Source organism: Pituophis catenifer, unplaced genomic scaffold, assembly GCF_029215685.1.
Source record: "Pituophis catenifer annectens isolate HBS135680 unplaced genomic scaffold, rPitCat1.0.hap2 SCAF_1, whole genome shotgun sequence".
NCBI classification, from domain to species: Eukaryota; Metazoa; Chordata; class Lepidosauria; order Squamata; family Colubridae; genus Pituophis; species Pituophis catenifer.
In genome coordinates, this window is record NW_027256881.1 from 39021258 (window position 1) to 39041243 (window position 19986).

Here is a 19986-nt window from a genome sequence, read left to right on the forward strand (position 1 = left end):
CAAGCCACTATCAACTCTTACCAGTTGCATAGATTTCCAGGAGAAAACTGGTCCCTCAAGTCTTCCAACAATACATCTATCACCACTCTAATTTTTACTATTAGATGTTATCTTCTTTTCTGTTTACTTTTCTGAGCATTATGGAATTCTTCAGAAAATATTACAGAGAATCCATCATCATACAAATCAGTCCAGAGGCACAAATGACCATGCTCAAATTATCAAATTATATAAAGAACACTAATTATTCCCAATAATATTCTCTAATACCAAAATTCAAAAACATCACTACTCTTTGTAAAGTTTACAAAAGAAACAGTATGAAATAGCACTTAGAAATAGCACTTATATACCGCTTCACAATGCGTTACAGCCCTCTCTAAGCAGTTTACAGAGTCAGCATATTGCCCCCAACAATCTAAGTCCCCAAATAATGTCTTTGTTGTTGTCACTAAAATGATCATCCACCTCCAACATCTTTCTATATGGCTGCTATCCAATTAGCAGCTTGCTTTAGCTGGGAACCTTGGATGACCATCACATCCTGCTGGATTATATACTGGCATACATTCCTAGCATTTTTCATTCCCTTCCACTACCACAATGAGGGAGTACAAAGCGGAGGGGGGGGAATGGAACACTACTACATGGTAGAATTCAAATCCACAGATGACTTACCTATTGTGTAAATGAGGGCCAAGGATGTCACAGAGCTGTTTCACTGTACTGCAAAGCCCAGCAGGAGACAAACTGCTCCAAAAACTACAGCCATTATGAGATGGAAAAGATGGAATAGCACTGTTTGTAGAACCTACCTAAAAGGTAAGGCAATAACACCTGTTTTCTCAACCAGATTCATAAAAGCAGAGAAACTATTTCTGTGAATACCTTTGATGCTAACAGCCCTGCCAAATTTTAACCAAAGGGAAAGAGAAATGGTCTATAGCTGTGATCACATGCCAAAAGTGGGGGGGGGCATGGGGGAGGCACACGTTTGTGTGTAGGGGGCAGGGGGCATAGAATTATGGGTGTGGGCATGCCTGCGACTACCCCGCACTCCCCCAGCTTTTGGCACGCAATGGCAAAAAGGTTAGCCATCACTGGTCTATAGTTTTGTAAGAAGCTAAACTTTGGAAGTAAAAAGAGATCCCACTGATAAGCATTACATTTTTCTTATGTTTTTATATCTACTATCATTTTATGCTCCAAAAAAGGGGACATTTTTGTCTAAGTCCATATTTCTTGTAGGTATATAAGAAAGTATACAAGAAGCTGCATGTCAGTAGTGGCAATTCTAAAACGGTTGTGGAGAGGAAGAGCTGAAGTGAGTTTTTTTATCTAATACTTCCCAGTCTTGCTCCTGAGCAAAATTCAGACCCCACTGTAAGAATTGAGCAGTTTTCAAATAAATATTAAAATTAAGCTAAGAGCACCACAGACACTTGCAAACAAGACATCCAAAAGCTCTTTATTTTATGTATTCTTACTAACTTACCAGGAATAAAGAAGTATTCTGAGTATCAGCTAAATACCCTACACTTTGCTGTATTTTCTCTGCTGGTAATATTCTTTTCACCCTAAAGCAGAGCTCTGGCCATCTAAGGAAAGAACAAATGAGTTATAATTTGGAACTACATATCTGACATTTTACATTACAACATTTAATTATTCCAGTTATTCCTGTTGTAGATTTCAAAATCAGCAACAAGTATAACTGGAATTAAATTTTGTGAGGGCGCAAGTTTTTAACAGTTTTGCAATTGTCATCACATTTCACTTATTACCGCCATTATCATTTTCTAGCTTGGAATATCTAATTTCTAAAATCACTGTAGTATACCAAAATCCAGAACAAGTTTCAACATTCTATGTCAGTTCTTCCAAAACACTATTTCAAAGAAATCCAAACTGATAATGCAGATATTAAGAGTAGGTAGCCCATTTAGCTTTTGACAATAACATACCTGATAAACTTTGTTGAATTTTCTTCTAAGAATTCAGGATGTCCAACAGTTGGGAGACAAAGAATATCATTCTCTTGTACAAGCCTGTAAAAAATATCTATAATGAAGAATTATATTGAAGCCAACTCCTTCTCTCCCTCTCTGCCTTTTTTTAATTCCCAGTGAATCTAAGACAATCCCTTCATTTTAAAGCTATATGATCCTGTAACTCTTCTTTTCGGGTAAATACCCAAGGAATATGAATGAATGAATGAATGAATGAATGAATGAATGAATGAATGAATGAATGAAGATAGATAAATAAAGATATAGATATATATGATATAGCAATGGACTAAAAGAAATGATTGAAATATTTCAATTTCTGTTGAATAAACAATATAATAACATCAGTGAATACATGCTTCTCAAATGTGGAATTATCTTTCTTTATTAGATTAAGATTTGCTATAGAAAATTATAATCAATAAGGGAAATCTTTTCTAGAGAATGAAATACTGCTGAATTTAAATCACATAATGATATCAAGTTGTTAACAATGTACAAAGGAAAAATATAGAAAAAAGCAAATAGGACCAGCAGTTTACGTTCAATTTATAATGTAGGTTTCTGGAAAGAACATTAAACATGCTTTGGAATTAGCATTATTGGCTGCAGAAAAAGGGAGAATTTTTGAGTAATTTCTATTAGATAATAATTTAGAACATGCATCTACAGGCACACAAAACAGAAAAAAACTAAATAGTAGCGTTGTCTAGGATAACTCTGAAAAAAAATTAACTGACATGTACAGTAAGACCATATATACCCTGTTCAGTATGCTTATTAAGTAAAAAATAAGAGCAAGATTATCTCAAAATGGATCAAAAGTCAACTTGTTATCTTTACTAATAGGCTAACCTGGGAGTTTGAAAGTGCTGATAAAGAATTTGATCATAGATTCCTCTGGTGTTGTAGGTTGGTGAAGTCACAATTTCTATGTGTAGTTCTTTGGCAATGGGTGGCACAGATAGCAAAGATCGACTTCCTTTTATCTCTTGCACACCAGCAGCTTCCCCATATCTCTATAGAGGACAATTAGCCATATTCTAATTATGCTATATGTGCTTAATAGCTAGGAGATTAAATTAATATTACTTTATAGCAACCTGCAAGATATCAATTCTTTTCACATTTAATCTTAATAATGATTGTAACTGTCTACTACATTTCATTTTTCTAAGCCCTGGCAATTTATGACTCCCTCCTTGCAAAATAAAGTGCTTGGAACTTAACATCCTAAATGACCCCTTTCATCTCTTCATTTCTAAGTTAATTATTCTAAAAACCCATGATAACACCTAATGAAATTAATTCTAGTCTATGAAATATGCTTTTAATTCTTCAGCTTTCAAAATATTACCAGAAATATAAATCGGCCTGCTGCAAAATACAAGTAATCGACTTTATGACAATTGAGCCCAAAATTTCTTTTGCTAAGCAAGACAATTGTTAAGTGAATTTTGCCCCATTTTATGACCTTTCTTGCCACAGTTGTTAAGTAAATCATTGCAGTTGTTAAATTAATAACACAATTAAGTGAATCTGGTTTCCCCATTGATTTTGCTTGAGGTCCCAAAAGATGATCACATGAACCACTGCAATCATCATAAATATGAATCAGTTGCCAAGCATCTGAATTTTGATCATATTACCATAAGGATACTGCAATGGTCGTAAGTGTGGAAAATGGTCATAAGTCACTTTTTCAGTGCTGTTGTAACTTTGAACAGTCACTAAATGAACTGTTGTAAATTGAGGACTACCTGTATCATATCCAAAGCTATGGTCATTCAGCAGAATGGAATTTTCTGCAATATGAGAGATTCCTATGTCCTCTCCTCCCTTCATCCCACACTTCACTGTTCAATAGATCCCTGCCATTCCTCTATTCCCATGTATCTAAAGTAGGAGAAAAATCCAGACTTCTCCCCAATTCAACTTAAAGATAACACCTGATCATCAAAATATATATCTGTTTTGGAATATTTATGACAATAATTTGTGATTTACAAAAATAGGGGCATTTTTTTCAAAGCTTTATAAATCTTGTTCATCTTGTAAATAAAGCAACAGGAAGCCATCATCTGCCAACCTCCTCTTTACTATCTGAGACTTTCTCCTGCAGCCATTCCATGATCTTTCTGGCATGAACTCTGGCTTCCTTAGAAGAATCTGTCCACACAATGCTTGATTTGACACTTTCCAAAACACTTGTTAAATGCTATATGGGCTTTTGTATTTGTTTTTTAAGGCAGGTTTACTAATGGCTTGTATATTGGGAAGTGGGTTGCCAGAAAGAACCTAACCTAAGAAAATGATTAGACCAGGAGTTCCTAAACCTTTTGCCATCACACCTCCTTTAAAAGTATGCACCTTCCCTAAAAATCCAAATACCAAAATAAACAAAATTGAACTATGAAAACAATACAACGAAACTTTAGGAAAGGTGGATTTATTCTAACAATGAAACTAAAAAGTTCTTTGAATCTCGCCTGGGCTCAGTCTTGGCCACCCCAAGGGAAGTACTATATACCTGAACATTTGGGAAATCCTGGATTACAAACAAATCTATTCATGTTTTGAAACTTGAGAAAAAGCTGTCAAGTTAGGCATTTCCCAAATTTTTGAGGAGCTCAAAAGGTTTACCATCAGTGTCTCAAGATGGGATCCACTGATCTAAAATTCAGTGACATTTATGCTACTCTAAGCCAGTGGTGGGATTCAGCCAGTTCGCACCACTTCGGGAAAACCAGTTGTTAACTTTCTGAGCAGTTTGGCAAACTGGTTGTTGGAAGAAATCATTAGGGCAGAGAACCAGTTGTTAAATTACTTGAATCCCACTACTGCTCTAAGCCAGGGGTGGGCAAATGTGGCCCTTTTACAATCTGTGGACTTCAACTCCCAGAATTCCTGAGACAGTAAAGCTGTCTCAGGAATTCTGGGAGTTGAAGTCCACAGGTCATAAAGGGGCCATATTTGCCCACCCCTGCTCTAAGCCCATAGTTAATCACATAATACTAGATAGATCAATTGCCTAACTTGCTCTGCACCCTACTAACAGGTATTCGCAATTCTATCGTTCAGCAACGCCCACCTGGATCGTCAGGACGTTCCCTTCCAAAGGATCGCAGGAGAGATTGAAAGCCAGACTGGCAGGAATCAGTGCACTCTCGTTCGGAAAGGCGTCCGCACTTGCGGCTTGCGGGTGCCCGTCATCGTTCTCTCCATGCGGGAAATACCACTGGGGTCTGAGAACTTGCACAGAGGCCAAACGAGGGGACGTGCACCCCGGCAAGTCTCCCTCGCGCCTCCTCAGTAGCACCCATTCTCCTTGGAAGAGGCCCAGGCTGTGCAAGCAGCCGGGGGTCACCCAGAGAGACTGATCTGCCACAGGGTCTCCTCCCCACAGAGCAGGGTGGCCCCGCTGCGCCCCCACCAGCCGCTCCCCGCCGCGCGCCCAAGCGGAAACCAAAGGCGGCTGCAGGTCCCTCCGGTCCCGGCCCTCTACGAAGCTTCGCCATTCCGTCACAGCCAAGCGAGTGCCAAAGCCCAGCAGTCCCTGAAGAGCCGGTCGGCTCTCCAATACGCGCAGTCCCGAGCCGGGTAGGATCTCGCCGCGCCGTACGAGGATGCTGGAGCTCGAGCCGGCCCATGGTCGAGGAGCCCGCACTGAGGTTCCCGCCGCGGATGAGCCCAGCAACACCCAGCCGAGCAGCGGCGGCCTCCGCACGGGCCAAACCCTCACGGTCCTGCCCGCCACCAGTCCCAGCCGCCTCAGGAAGGCCCGGCTCAGCCACAGTTCCGGCGCTGCCGAGGCTTCTGCCTCCAGTAGCGCCGCGCACAAGAGTATCGGCTGCAACTTGGTCCCTGCCGGCCGTACAGCCAACACTAGAAAGCCGCTCGGGCAGGCCGTTGTCCACGCTCCCTTAGCCGGGGCCACCAGTAACCCCGTGGCCGGTGGCAGGTCCTGAGGAACGGGCTCGTCCAGGCTCCGGAGCACCGCCGCCGCCCCCGCCGCCATGGAAAGGCAGCCAAGGGTAAAAGTCTAGAGAAGAAACGAAGGAAACTTCACTCCGCCATAGAGAAAGGCGCAAAGCCCGCACCGTTCCAAGCACTTCCGGTCTGAAGCCAACCGGTTTTCTACCCGAGCGCCCAACCGAAAAAGTTGATCGGCGTGGGAACGGAAAGATGCCAATGGCTACCTGTATAAGCAATGCTGGAGCCGGCAGCGCAGAATAGATAAAGGGATAAAAATAAGATGTGTTCTTAGTTTATAACTTCCGGGTAAATCTTGCCACTTCTTAAAGCCTTTCTCTCACCATGAAAACAGGAGCTTAGTTTAATCTTTAGGATCTAAGTGCCAAAGCCCACTCTAACAACATCGCCCAAAAGGCATTAAGGGTTGTAAACCTAATCTTGGGTAGCTTCTTCTCGGGTAATATTACACTACTAACCAGAGCATACAAAACATTTGCTAGACCAATTCTTGAATACAGCTCATCTGTTTGGAACCCGCACTGCATATCGGACATTAATACAATTGAACCTATATTGAATATTTCACAAAGTCCTCCACTCTTCTGCTCCTAACGAAATACCCTATGCCACGAGACTTGAAATTCTGGGTTTAGAAAATTTAGAACTACGCTGCCTTCGGTATGACCAAGCATAGCTCATAAAATCATCTGCTACAATGTCCTACCTGTCAATGACTACTTCAGCTTCAACCACAACAATACACAGCACACAATAGATAAACTTAAAGTGAACCGATCCAGACTCTATTGCAGAAAATATGACTTCAGTAACAGAGTGGTCAATGCCTGGAATGCACTACCTGACTCTGGTCTCATCCCAAAACCCCCAAAATTTCATCCTAAAACTGTCTACTGTTGACCTCACCCCATTCCTAAGAGATCTGTAAGGAGCGTGCATAAGAGCACCAGCGTGCCTACCGTCCCTGTTCTAACATTCCCTTTAATTGTATTCATTTTATGTATTCAATTCATGCTTTAACTTGTGTATATTATCAAATATGTACTCGACTCGACAAAATAAAATAAATAAAAATAAAACTTTAAGCCTGGGGGACTTCAACTCCCAGAATTCCCCAGCCAGCTTTGCTATTGGCCTTCCAGAAAGCGGTGAAGACCTGGCTTTTCCGGCAGGCCTGGGGCCGTTGATCTCGCTGTTCAATCTTGCGAGATCTGGCCATAGATGGTGTGCATGTGTTTTTAATGTTTTTAAAATGCTTTTATAATGTTTCTTTAAAAAAATTTATGTTGTTTTTATTATTTTTGTTGTAAGCCGCCCAGAGTCCCTTAGCTGCGGCATAGAAATATGATTAATTAAATTAAATTAAATTAAATTGAAGTCTGCCAGGCTTAAAGTTGCCAAGGTTGGAGACCCCTGTTCTAGAAAGTCCTCTTGTAAGGAGTGTTTCAGGTTCATCATCATACATTTCCATGCATTTCAATTGTGAAAATTGGAGTAGTCAGAAAGGGGTCTTTGAAAACCTCATGGTGTAGTAGCAATATTAAGGCAACCTCAGCAGGGAACTGTAGTTGTTGTAAAATATTCTTATTACTAGCCATTTCTGTGGCTAAAGGAACAACTAACAAAATGAATTGTCCTTGTTTGTTTGCTTTTATCCCACCTTTATTATTTATATAAACAACTCAAGGCAACAAACATACATAAACATAATACTCCTTCCTCCTATTTTCCCCACAACAGTCTTCTGAGATGAATTGGACTGAGAGAATATGACTGGCCCAAAGTCACCCAGCTGGCTTGCATGCCCAAGGTGGGATTAAAACTCACAGTTTTCTGGTTTCTAGCCTGGCACCTTAACCACTAGACATACATCAACATCATACATATCGGAAAAGCTGAATAGCTATTCTGTAAGCAAACCGTATCCAAATAATATCCTTTTTAGCTTTTCATTCATAATTTATATCTTCATTGCAAGTATTCCTCAATTCACCCCACAAGATCAGACCATCTTCATTCAAATTGATTATATCTTTTCTCTTCATTTCAGACAGATAATGTATTTATTTTTTTCTCTCATTGCATTTGTTAATTTGTGTTCTTTAATATTAAGCCATCTTCCATCTTCCATAACCATTACTGATACTGGTTTATGCTGCCCATCATGACTTTGATCAATTAAATCTTTCACATAACACTTTGTAGTAATATAGATAGGATTTTAAATTACGGTAGTTTATCAGCTTATTTGTGCAATTCATTATACCTGAAACATTATTACATTATTCTATGCAAACTAGGGATAAGAGGCTATCTTTCAAGCCAAACATAATGCTTCTTGCTTCCTGCCATATAGTAGGTACCGGTATATGCTATATAATGCAGTTCATCTGTGTAGATTGCATTGTTTAGTTTATCTTCCTGTTGCACAGATAACATACCCAACATAGATTTTATTTTTAAATTTAGAGTGTTGAACATAACAGTAAAAAAATTCAAGACAGAAGAACATGATTAAACAAAAGCATCATAATGAATTCACATAGTAAGCCACGTTATAATAGCAATAGAAATAGCAATAGCAATAGCACTTAGACTTACATACCTCTCCATAGTGCTTTTCAGCCTCTGAGTGGTTTACAAATGTCAGCATATTGTCCCCAACAATCTCAGTCCTCATTTTACTGCCTTTGGAAGGATAGAAGGCTGAGTCAACTTTGAGCCAGTCAGGATCAAACTCCTGGTTGTGGGCAGAGTTGTCCTGCAATACAGCATTCTAAACACTCTGCCACCATGGTTCCTATAATGTGCTTTGACTGATTTTAGCTTTAGTCTATTTGGTGAACAGTTATGTCACATTATTATCAGTGAAAACATGGCTCCTACTGACACAACACATCCAGCCAGATTAACTATTAATTATCTAATAATAATGGCCCCTGTTCCAGGTGATTAGGTTAATCGGATAGTGCTACTGTTTGTAGAATCCAGAATCCAACCCATCCCTCTGCCTTGGTTACTTCCACCCTCCTATGTTCCTTGGAAACAAAGGTTTGGGATGTAAATCACCCCTTCCCCTTTGGCCAGGCTTGCACTGGCTCTGAACATTAAGAAACCCCAAAATGTGTAACATCTACACACTGTCCCTATATCCTGTTTTCTTATCATTTGACAGCACCCCTTTCTATTATTCACTTCCATTTGCTACCCCATCTCCTCAATCTCATTTGTACCTACCCTACAGTATATTTTTCCTTCATTTCTCCCCCACTCCCTCAAACCCATCCCTTGCAGATGGTATTCAAGGTTCTCTAATAAAATGTCAAATGTTAGTTTTCCTCTCCCATTCTTCAACCATTTCCTTTGATCTGGCCAGAAAAACAAAACAAAGAAAAGGACAGCCACACCTCGGAAGACACAAAGTTTCTTTATTGACAAGAAACTCAGACCAAGGGAGGTAACCTTCCTGCTTTGTTCAAGCCTTACATAAGGGAAGAGGAGGAGGGGGGAAATATGGGAGAATGAGAAGAATAATAGGGCACATACTAGCAACCTGTAGGAGACCGTGGGACAGCTGAGAAAGTAACAGGAGAAAAGTTGGACCAAACAACCAAAAGATAGGAGAGAAGTTAATTAATAGCTATTCTCATAAATGGCAGCCTAGTCCAGGTTTCAGAAAGCTAAGAAAATACGTTTGAAACATTCCAAGGCAGTTCTGCTTATTGAATTAGATTGGGGAGCTCCTATCACAATTTTCAAGATTCTGTAATTACTTGCTTTTTTAAAAAGGAACTGAATTTTTTAAATTTGCTTACTTTATTGTGCTCTGCTGTGAGGGGTTTTATACATCTCGGGACACATTGATGCTTTATTCGACACGTAACTGAATTAGCAGGTTTACGTGTTAGATAGCATAACATAGCCTTGGCAGTCCATGCCCACAATTCAGTACATAGCCCAAATGCTAACTACATACAAGCAAAATGTGGATTGCATTGGCTAGAAGTTATTGTTTGTTTGTTTGTTTATTTATTTATTTATTTATTTATTTATTTATTTATTTATTTATTTATTTATTTATTTATTTATTAAATTTATATCCCGCCCTTCTCCCGAAGGGACTCATCAGCCTCCAAAGGCTAGGTCTGAAGACAAAGGCACTCAGTGAAGCTTATTCAGATGCCCAAATGTTCACTCTACTACCAGGTGTTGTGACAATTGTAGGAGGCCCCTTGCTCCCATCTACTGTATATAGGTAACCACGGATACTATTTTCATTCTTCTTCCCTGCAAGCAGGGAGGTCCAGAGCATCAGAATGTCACAAGTTCACCTGGACATCCCTGACTAGAGCATCAGGCTTAGGAGAATAGCATAACACACTCTTGGCAGTTTATGACTATCTCCAGTTATACATCCTTAAGAATTAGCACTTTTCTGGAATGTCTTCATGCATCCATCAATCCTGTAGCACCATGCAATATCTGTAGGGTCGATGTTTGTTATATATTCAGGACCATACTTTTCTGACACCATGGCACAGCACACTTCCTATTAACTAAAAGCCTTCTCTTGAAGCATACATCCTTTTCATGCCCTACTTTGACATTATCTCACGTTGACTCATCACATTCAAGTTGTGTACAATCTAACAGAAAATCTAATAGGAAGTGTATTTATTCATGCCAAATGGCTGCTTAGGAGAAGGTGCTAGTTGTAGTAGCACATAATGTAATAGCATTAGTAATAATGAGGCATTGTGGTTGATCATTTACACTTTCTGTGGCTCATTAGAAGGGGCATCCAAAAAATTTTTCCTGGAAAGTGTAGGTTTTCCTGTTTGTGATCTTTCTACCCAAATAGCTTCTAGTTATACAAAGGACTAATACTTCTCATAATTACCTGATTTTTGGTAGTCTCAGTGACAACTTCTGAATAACCCCATTAAAATATGGGAATGGTCACAAAGGGTTAGTAATAGGGACTTTGCATGCTGACTGTGGAAATAGCTGGGAATTGTTCACAGGCAATTGTCCATCAATGTGTTATATATTCTAAGAGCAAAGCAAATTTGACATTTCACTGCATTTCTCATTCACAAGTTATGCTCTTCAGGATAATGATTGGTCAGGATTCCCAACATAACACTGATGCCACCTGCTAACCTTGCCTGAGTGTAGAGAAAGATGTGTCGGGGGAAGATACAGCTGGAAAATATATGGTACCATGGCAACCTGTTCTGAGGAATATGGAGATAACCTTGAGGAAGAAATGTAAAAATTATTAAGTAAAGATCCATATAGTTTTGGGAAAGAAAATAGATGAGAAAGAAACTCAAGATAAATCTGCCTTTCTCTTTGATATAAGAGCAGGGAAACTGTCAGGCTTTAAAAATTCTATTTACAGTATATTCTATAATGATAGTGTCCTAGTGCCTGGCCTCCCTTGACCACCTGAACATAAATATGTATTCTCATCAGCCTCCAAAGGCTAGGTCTGGGGATCTGACAGGAAATTAGCCATTATTCCAATTAATGCTCAGGAACTGGGTCCCAACTACATTAAAGAATAAGAGGAGATCAGTTACACAAACTATCCATGGTGACTGGTTACCAGAATCATATATTTAGAGATGTGATCCAAGCCATATTCAGAATGCTTAAAACAGCACCATCTCTATTAGTTTCGTGAATAATAGTTCGGAGATGCAAAATGATCAAGCCATCAATCTTAAAGCCAATCCATGTTATGAGTTCTACTGAAGTAGCTGCAGGCCATCTGCATTCTGGCCAGGAAATCATCCATTAGCCAAAGGAGTTTCAGTAGGCAGTTGGATCAACACTATCCATATGGAAGAGTGCATTGGCAAGGGCCTCCTCAGTCAGATTAATTGCTTGGTAAATGCATGTAGTAGGTTCACTGCAAAGAAAAGGAAGTATTGAGCATAAAAGAACAAGTATCCCCAACATCCCAAATCCATACAGCTTGCAGGGTGTTCTCTTCCGTGCCAGATGCTTGTTTTTTCATGCCAGGCATGGGAAGCCTTTGTTTCCATAATTGGGACTAGCAATTTGGCATGTGGTAGTTAGGTAGCTGTTGGTTTTAGTCTCTTGTGGGAGGGAATGATGATATCTGGATATATCTTTAGTGCTCTAAAACTGACGATCAACATTCATATGGGATACATGAAAGAGGAAGATGTTTTCAAATGCTCATCCACCCTAGACACTATACTGCCTGTGGACCCTTATAATTGGTTGGCACATGTGAGACAGGCTGGCCTTGGGATTTGCAACGTGCATAATGCAATCATTTTCTAGCCACCCAGCAGATACTGCTGAGCTGCCTATGTATCCATATTTGGATGAAAGCCAAGCACACTTAAATCCATCAAGAAAAGTGGCAGCTGCTACTGTAATGCAAGCCAATAAGAGAAAGCTTGCCATAGCAAGCAAGAGCATCCATTGAGATGGTTGTAAGAAGTATTAGTGGGATCAAAGCATTTTAGAAACCCATAAATATGTTCCAAAGATTGTCAACATCCTGTCCTTAATATCCACAAGAATAGACATTACAGAGCATCAGGAAGTTCTCTTTCTACATCTTTTCATATATGAATATATGAATATACATTCAGCCAAAAAAGGAATTGGCATAAGACTGTGGATAGAATGTGAGATTTGTGCATTAATGCACATTTCTGATTCTTTTGATTACTATTCTACACAACCAAGCAGGAGCTCTTGACTTGACTTTTTTTTTAAATTTCCTCTTTGCTAGATCCCCCGACTCTAATATTTGCTGACTTTTCTGCATCTTGGACCTCAGGGTGATATTTTGATCTTGGTTTTTATCCAAAAATGCCAGACACGTTGAAAAGGGTAAATCATGATAACCCAATGTACAGTATATCATCCAGTTGTGAACTTCTTCCTCTACATCTCTGAGGATGCAGTACCTTTTTAATCATGCTATTCTTAGGAATTTCCTTATTTAAGGCAGGGTCACAGAGTTTGATCTGTTTTGTCTATTCTTATGCTGCCCTGCAGTATGTGGACAATCCATAAGTGGCATATACTTTTCTTGTCTGAGCTTTCAGCCTTCAGAGATAGAGCTGTTATCTTTGTCATGCCCTCATACTAGAAGTTCTGCCTCACAGGGGAGACTATTAATATATATTCCTATGGTTTTACTCATTTCCTGATCACCAGAAGGCAGTGTATGACTGGTTTGTTCTTATTGGGACTCATCTGACAAACATATTGTTAACCTTAGATCCTACATGCTTCAAATCTCTCTATTGGGAATTGAACTCTTGGGCGCATTGTGCCTTATAAAGTGTCTCGCTTTATGACTTATGACAGCCCTTATTTTCAAAGTCTGTTGTGGTGGTCAAGTCATTTCAGCAATATATACTGAAATAAGTTCCCCCCAGGATGATGGAGTCATGGAATCTCTAGCATGAAGACATAGCAAAAATAATAGTTCTATTTTTTTATTCAGAGAGATCAAGTAAGGTGGTTGTATCTCATTCATTGATTGTCCATATACTGTAATTCCCTTTCTACAAATTTTGACAAATAGGGCTGTTGTAGCCGATAAACCTAGGTGTATTTTATAAGAATAAGAATTTAATTTCCAGTAGACAATTTGAAACTTCTGAGGTCTAATATTAATTATAAATGCTAAGTCCCAATAAAGAGGTAACTGATCATACATTGCTTCCTGGTAGTCAAGTAATGTGTAAAACCACAGGAATATATATATTCAATAAGTGGGGAGTCTTATCCTAGGGCTGGTAATCTAAGACATTTCCAGAAGGGTTCACTCTTCCTCAGCTTTGTCATCAATGCTCAGAAATTTATGGCATCCCTGACACTGCAGTCTATCAGATGGCTAGTGAATCCAAGTCATGGAACCTGCAACCTGGAGCCTTTCTTTAGAGTTTTGTGTGTTCCACTGGAGCAGGGTAATGTTTTAGCTTGGATGTTCTGGACATGAATGGATAATCAGAGTCAACATAAGAATATATTTTTATCTCATCTAACATGCTGTCACATCTCAGTGTCATTCTTACTTTTTGGTGCTCTATTCTTCTTTCCTAAGAAAATCCAACCTTCTACTTTTCCAGATGTGTAATTCCGCCCAAATAAATAAAACAAAAGAGTTACCATCAGCTCTTACTAGGATTTGAAAGAGTAAGCCGAATAGCTATCCAAAGAGTGAAGACTACTTATACACAATTATTCTTGAAAGAACTGTGGACCTCAGCCAGAGTCATTTAGGTATTCTATGACTTGCAAGTCTATGCACACTGGGTTGATCCCCCTCTCTGCTCCATTTATTATTGCTACTCTGTACATCATGTTCAGTCTTGGCAAGAAGCAACATTTGTCAATTCTGCTTCCCAAGGACAGTGATTTTAAGTTGGCAGAAAAGGCTATAATACTTATGCCAAATTGGAGGAAAAATTCAATAGAGATAAGCTTCTTAAGCGTCTGTCACTAGTGACACATAAAATTCTACTTTCAATTGCAATGACATATCAGGATCAAAGTTCCAGATAACAAGCGAGAAAACCTTTGTCTCATTCCCCTTCCTCCCTGCAGTCTGAGAGGATCTGAGAATCCCTTGACTGGTTCCATTTTAGAACCATATTTAAATACTGTAGATCAGGGGTGTCAAACTCGATTTCATCAAGGGCCACATCAGGGTTGTGTTTGACCTAGGGTGGGTGAGTGGCCATGGTGGGTGTGAGTGTGGCCAGCTCAACATCACTCATGTGGGGGCACCACTGGTGGCCAGGTGCTAAAGCAGCACTTCCCTCAGACCCTCTCTCACTCTCATGATAATCTCCTTCCTTCCTCTCTTCTCTTCTTTTCCCTTCATTCTTCATTCTCCTTTCTTCTTCCTCTTTCCTTCTTTTTCCTTCCTTGCTCTCTTCCCATCTTTCCTTCTTTTTCTTTGTCTTTCCTCTTTCCCTTTCTCTTTTCCTGTCCCTTCTTGGATGCTCAAATGCAAAAGGGGAAAAATTTCTCCTTGTTTTGTTTTGCTTTTAGTTTGTTTTGCTAGCCCTTTGCAGTGAAAACGAGGTGCCTCTGCTGGCAAAAACAGAGCCTGGGAGGGCTGTGTGTGGCCCTCCCAGGCTCAGTTTTCAGCCACGACAGCCTCCTGCAGCCCTTCATCAGTGAAAATGGAGCTTGGAGGCCACGCAGCCCCCCCGGGCCCCATTTTTTACTGCAATGGCCTCCGGCAGCCCTTCAGGCTCCGTTTTCTCTGGCAGAGGACTGGAGGCCATCGTGGCAAAAACAGAGCCTAGAGGGCCATGGGCAATCCTCCCGGGTTCCATTTTCTCTGGCAGAAGCACCTCGGGCCGGTCGTTCCCTGTTTCTAGGGCAGCCCTGAGGGCCAGATCTAAACACCCCACAGGCTAGATCCAACCCGCGGCCCTTGAGTTTGACACCCCTGCTGTAGATCATTCTGTTCAACCACTTATTTCTGTTAAGTATGCTTAAAAATAATGCTCAAGGGCTGATCTTTCTGCCCATTCTTACAACATCCATCTTGGTATATTTGTGATGTTTATAATCGGTGTAAGAAGTGTACAATATTTGTTATACTACAGGAATATTACTGTTGATGATCGTAACATTTTTGTGGGTTTATCTAATCAAATAGCTATTGCTACAAATCCTTTTAAACTGGTATACTTACATTTTGGGGAGTGCATTCTATTAAATATTATAGAATGCATATATTTGCCACATATGTTGTTGATCCAGTCCTATGTATTTTTAGTTTTTAGTTAGAAATAAATTTAGCTGAACTCAATATAGTTATTACAAACTGCATATGCTCATTTAATTTCAGAAGGGAAAATAGTTTTCCAATATTGTAATCTTTATAAATCTTCACAACATATCTTCTCAAACTACTTCTAATATTCCAATCTATTGTTTTTCATTATAATTTCTATATAGCCCATCTAAAGACTAGATTTCTAACTGACCTAATTGTGTTGATGAAAATGTCACTGACTAGCTTGGTAAAATTGTATTAATCTGGAACATTTATGATTTGGTTCTGTTTGCTTAACATGTTTTATCACAGCAACTGGAGTTATTCAGTAAATAGTAGCACTTAATTGAACACATTTTCATGATGTGTGAATAATTCTTTTAAGTATAGATATACTTTTTCAATAACAGCCAAATTCTATTTAATGTTATATTACTTTTCTCTAATGAGTATGAGATCCATAATCTGAGCAAAGAAGCTTCAAATTTTAGCTTTGTTTTCATTTTCAGCCCAGTGAAAGCCAAGCCCTAATGCAAACCAAATTGTGTAAATCCAGCCTGGATTATGTTTATTGAACCCTATACCAAAAAAAGTGGGAAAAATCATTTCTAGTTGGTATGGTATAATCTAGTTAATTTCTTTCTTATAAATTTCCATGAAATTTAAACTTACTAAACTTACTTTGCATTATATAATGTTAATTTGCATTGCATCAGAGAACAGCTTTAGGATACTTTTGTTTTCATATTGTTTCTTACAATCCTTGGCACAGTGTCAACAAATCAGCAATACCAAAACATTTTGAGTCATGAGATAACAAAGAACACATATTAATATCATTTTTTTAAAAAATGCAAGCAAAATTAACTGCAATGCAGTTGTCATTCTTCCGACTAGCTTCCTGACAAATTTCTCCAAGGAATTTTCTCTATTGGGCTGTTTCTCCTTGACAATGACACAGAAAACCTGCGTTACATTGTACCGTTAGTCCCATATTTCACAAATGACTCCCGTGTACTGTACAGATTTCACGCGCCCCTTCCAACTTCTTGAAAGCAGGAATGGCGACCCCGATGCACATCCTGCCAATCCCAGCACTGCCCAAAGCGGCCGAGCATTTTGTGCCCCTCCCCACCCGCCCCATTCAATCACAATTGCTTTGCAAACTGGCAAAACCTCTCCCATTCTCTCCCGCCTCTCTCCTGTCCTTCAAAAACCGCTTGAGATAAGCACCAATGGGAAAATTCGCTGCGGTGACCTCTGGCCAATGAGGTAAAAGTGACAAATCAGTCGTCAGGCGGTTTTGGGGCAGCAGGCCCAATCGGCACGATCTGCCACTCCTGCGCAGAGGGAGGCGGCGACAGTGAGGACAACCGAGAGAGGAGGCCGAACCGGCGGGAGAGGCCGAGCGGGTCAGCTCGTAGTTCTTTCAAGATCCGGGATGCCCTACAAGCTGAAAAAAGAGAAGGTGAGGGGAGCAAGCGGGTAGGCCTGGAAGGTGCTCTGGTAGGAAGACGGAAACGCCGTAGTGCAAAAAAACACGTCCAGGCCTGCCAAAGACCGAATTCGGGGCCTCCGCCGGGAGAGGAGCCTCCCCACCCGCGCGCTGGCAGGGCGGGTACCGGGAGCTGCTGCAGCACTTTTATTTGCAAGAGTCACAGCAGCCCGTTCGGGCGACGCAGGATCCGCGTCGTGCAACAGTTCCGGGAAGCGATCAAGGCACACCTGCGTGCAAGCAGACCTGGGTTTGCCACACATACAAACGTCGCCCGGCGCGCTCATATTGACACGCACGGTGCAGACAATGCAGTTTAGATTACCTTCTGGCCAAGGCCTTTGGCGGTGGGGTTTCTAGCGTTTGGGGCGTTTAGACGAGAAAGCCGGCTTACGGGCGCCGCTCTCGCAGGAATCTCCAAAAGAGGAAAGGCGGGTCGAAGTTGTGCGTTTCAGTGGCCTGTTCGTAAATAAAAGGACTGTGGATGAATGTACCTGCATCGCGGAATGGGAAATGCCGGTGCTCGTACGATTACAGCTCAAGATTTAAGATGTGCAAAAGCGGCGGCGGGGTGGGGTGGGGTGGGGGAGACGACTGCACGATGCATAGACAATTGCGGAGGTGGGGAAGAGAGAGAGAAGGAGGGTTGGTTGCGGAAACAGGAGAGAGGATTTAGTTGAGATGTTACAATACGGAAGATCATGCTACAAAAAGTGAAAAAAAAATTGCACATTCTCACTTTGGTAGTAGAGATTTTTAAATATGCGAGTAGTTGCTCTGTTCTCTTTGTTAGGCATGTATCCACTGGTCTTCCACCTTCATGCAGAATTTTGCATGAGATGGACACTGTGACATAGATAGGCCTTGCATACATCTGTATGGAAGATACCATAGGTAGGCTTAAAGAGACTCTGCCCTCTTATCCAGCATTACACTTACTTAGGAAGTTGTAGCACACATTGGAGCCATTGTTGCCATTCTTACTAGATTAATATAGATAGATAAATATAGACAAAACTGTGTACTTGTTCCAAAAACATTGCTAAGTAAGGAGCTGGAGATTAAGCAAATTCAAGGGATGAGCATGAGCAGGCTGACATAATTATCTAATGGTGCATGTACTTGACTAGTATACAAACAATACAAGTATGTGGACATGCTCAAGTTTGTATGTTTGAGAAAGGAGCAAATGGTATTAATAGTATTTTGTGTCAGTAAATATTTTGTATGCCATATATGCAGATGCAAAACACATTGTGTAGATGCTGAGGATACTGGTACAAGTGGACCTTGAGTTAGGATCACAGTTAGGACCTGAACTTCCATCACAAAGCAATGTGGTCATTAAGCGAATCTGTCATCCCTCCTAACTTTGCTTGTTGGAAACCCCTGAGAAGGTTGCAGATAACAATCATGCGACTTTAGGATGCTGCAGCTGTCATAAATATATGCTGATTGCCAAGTGCTTGAATTTTGTTATGTGACCATGAGGACGCTCCAATGATCATAAATGTAACTCACTTTTTTCAGTGCTCTCGTAATTTTGAATGGTTGTTAAATGGTTGTAAATTGAGGAGTACCTGTAGATTTTAAATGGACACATCTACAAAATCATGTAATTGACATTACTTATACAGTTATGTACAGTTGCAAGTAGATGGTAGGCTTTGTTTCTCTAGGTTGCAGAAATCCACAAAAAGTACATCAGGAAGACTCAAGAGTATAAGCACAGATCTGATCAAATAATAAAAAGGGCACACCAATAAAGAACATTAGTGGAATGCAAGTTAATATATGTGTAAAGTTCATGAATGCATATATAGCACATGGCAGAAATACATTGATCAATTGCAGAGAAGAGATAGCCCTTGTAGAGTACATAGTCATACTAAGTCTAAGATTGAGAAATATGGCATGTCCAGTAATGGGAAATGGTCATGCTTTCCTTGCAGATTTCAGGTTCATGTCTAAGTACAATAGTTCTGTCTAGAGCTAACAATAGTGCTGTCTAGGTTGTAAAAATCTGGATGTGTCCTAGATAGGAACAAATATGTTTTTGTATTATCTAGAGGTCAACTGTGTTTTTGTATTCCAGCTGAGAAAGATAGGCTTTTAAAACCTGGAAAACTGCATCTTAGCAATGTAAAAGAGACTATTTTAAGCTACAGGCATCAACAGTTTGAGATGCAAAAAATGGCTTGCTTCAACTTCCCATATACCTTTATTTAACATTGTATATAAAACATTTTAAATTCAAACTTATCTGACATCATTGAAAGTGCTTTGAGTGCTAAATGGCCATTTTAACTTCAAAGTAGGTTGGAACAGTTCTGGTAGGATTGGAAAAGCTTGTTTCAAACTTCAAACAGGTATTTCGAGCTTAATACATTTTGCATGTATTTAGTCTTGACATATTTACTTTTAGTCTTTACACATTTTTACAACTATGCTCAGTTGATTTCAGCAAGGCTTTTGTCTGAGAAGACATCTGTAGGACTAATCTGCTAGTATATTGTGTGTGTTCTGGGGTTTTCTTTCTTCTACATCTTATATTTTTCCTCTTTTAAATATGTTTCTAAATATAAATTTTGTAAGCTTTTGCACACTCCTAACATAATTTGGGTGCATCCTATTAGAGAAGAAGAATGATGGAAGTCTAATTTGAACTAAGGAAAAAAGACACAATTCATAGC

General features: G+C 40.0%; 2 protein-coding genes across 4 annotated transcripts in view; one reads left to right on the forward strand and one right to left on the reverse strand.

The window, feature by feature from the left end:
* Nucleotides 1-6027, reverse strand: part of PEX6 (peroxisomal biogenesis factor 6) — a 26319-nt gene extending 20292 nt beyond the window's left edge. For all 3 annotated transcript variants that reach the window (XR_011599731.1, XR_011599732.1, XM_070932302.1), the window contains exons 1-5: nucleotides 5101-6027; nucleotides 2865-3028; nucleotides 1965-2048; nucleotides 1496-1598; nucleotides 679-815 (exon numbers count right to left, since the gene is read on the reverse strand). Coding sequence is in view for 1 of the 3 variants with exons in the window: in XM_070932302.1 (XP_070788403.1) it covers nucleotides 679-815; nucleotides 1496-1598; nucleotides 1965-2048; nucleotides 2865-3028; nucleotides 5101-6027 (1415 nt within the window). In the remaining 2 variants the exon portion in view is untranslated. The remainder of the gene's footprint in view (nucleotides 1-678; nucleotides 816-1495; nucleotides 1599-1964; nucleotides 2049-2864; nucleotides 3029-5100) is intronic.
* An 11134-nt stretch (nucleotides 6028-17161) lies between these two features.
* The window catches only part of PPP2R5D (protein phosphatase 2 regulatory subunit B'delta), a 55800-nt gene continuing 52975 nt past the window's right edge, over nucleotides 17162-19986 (forward strand). Inside the window, exon 1 of the mRNA XM_070932305.1 lies at nucleotides 17162-17266. Coding sequence (XP_070788406.1) covers nucleotides 17240-17266 — 27 coding nt within the window. The 5' untranslated portion in view covers nucleotides 17162-17239. The remainder of the gene's footprint in view (nucleotides 17267-19986) is intronic.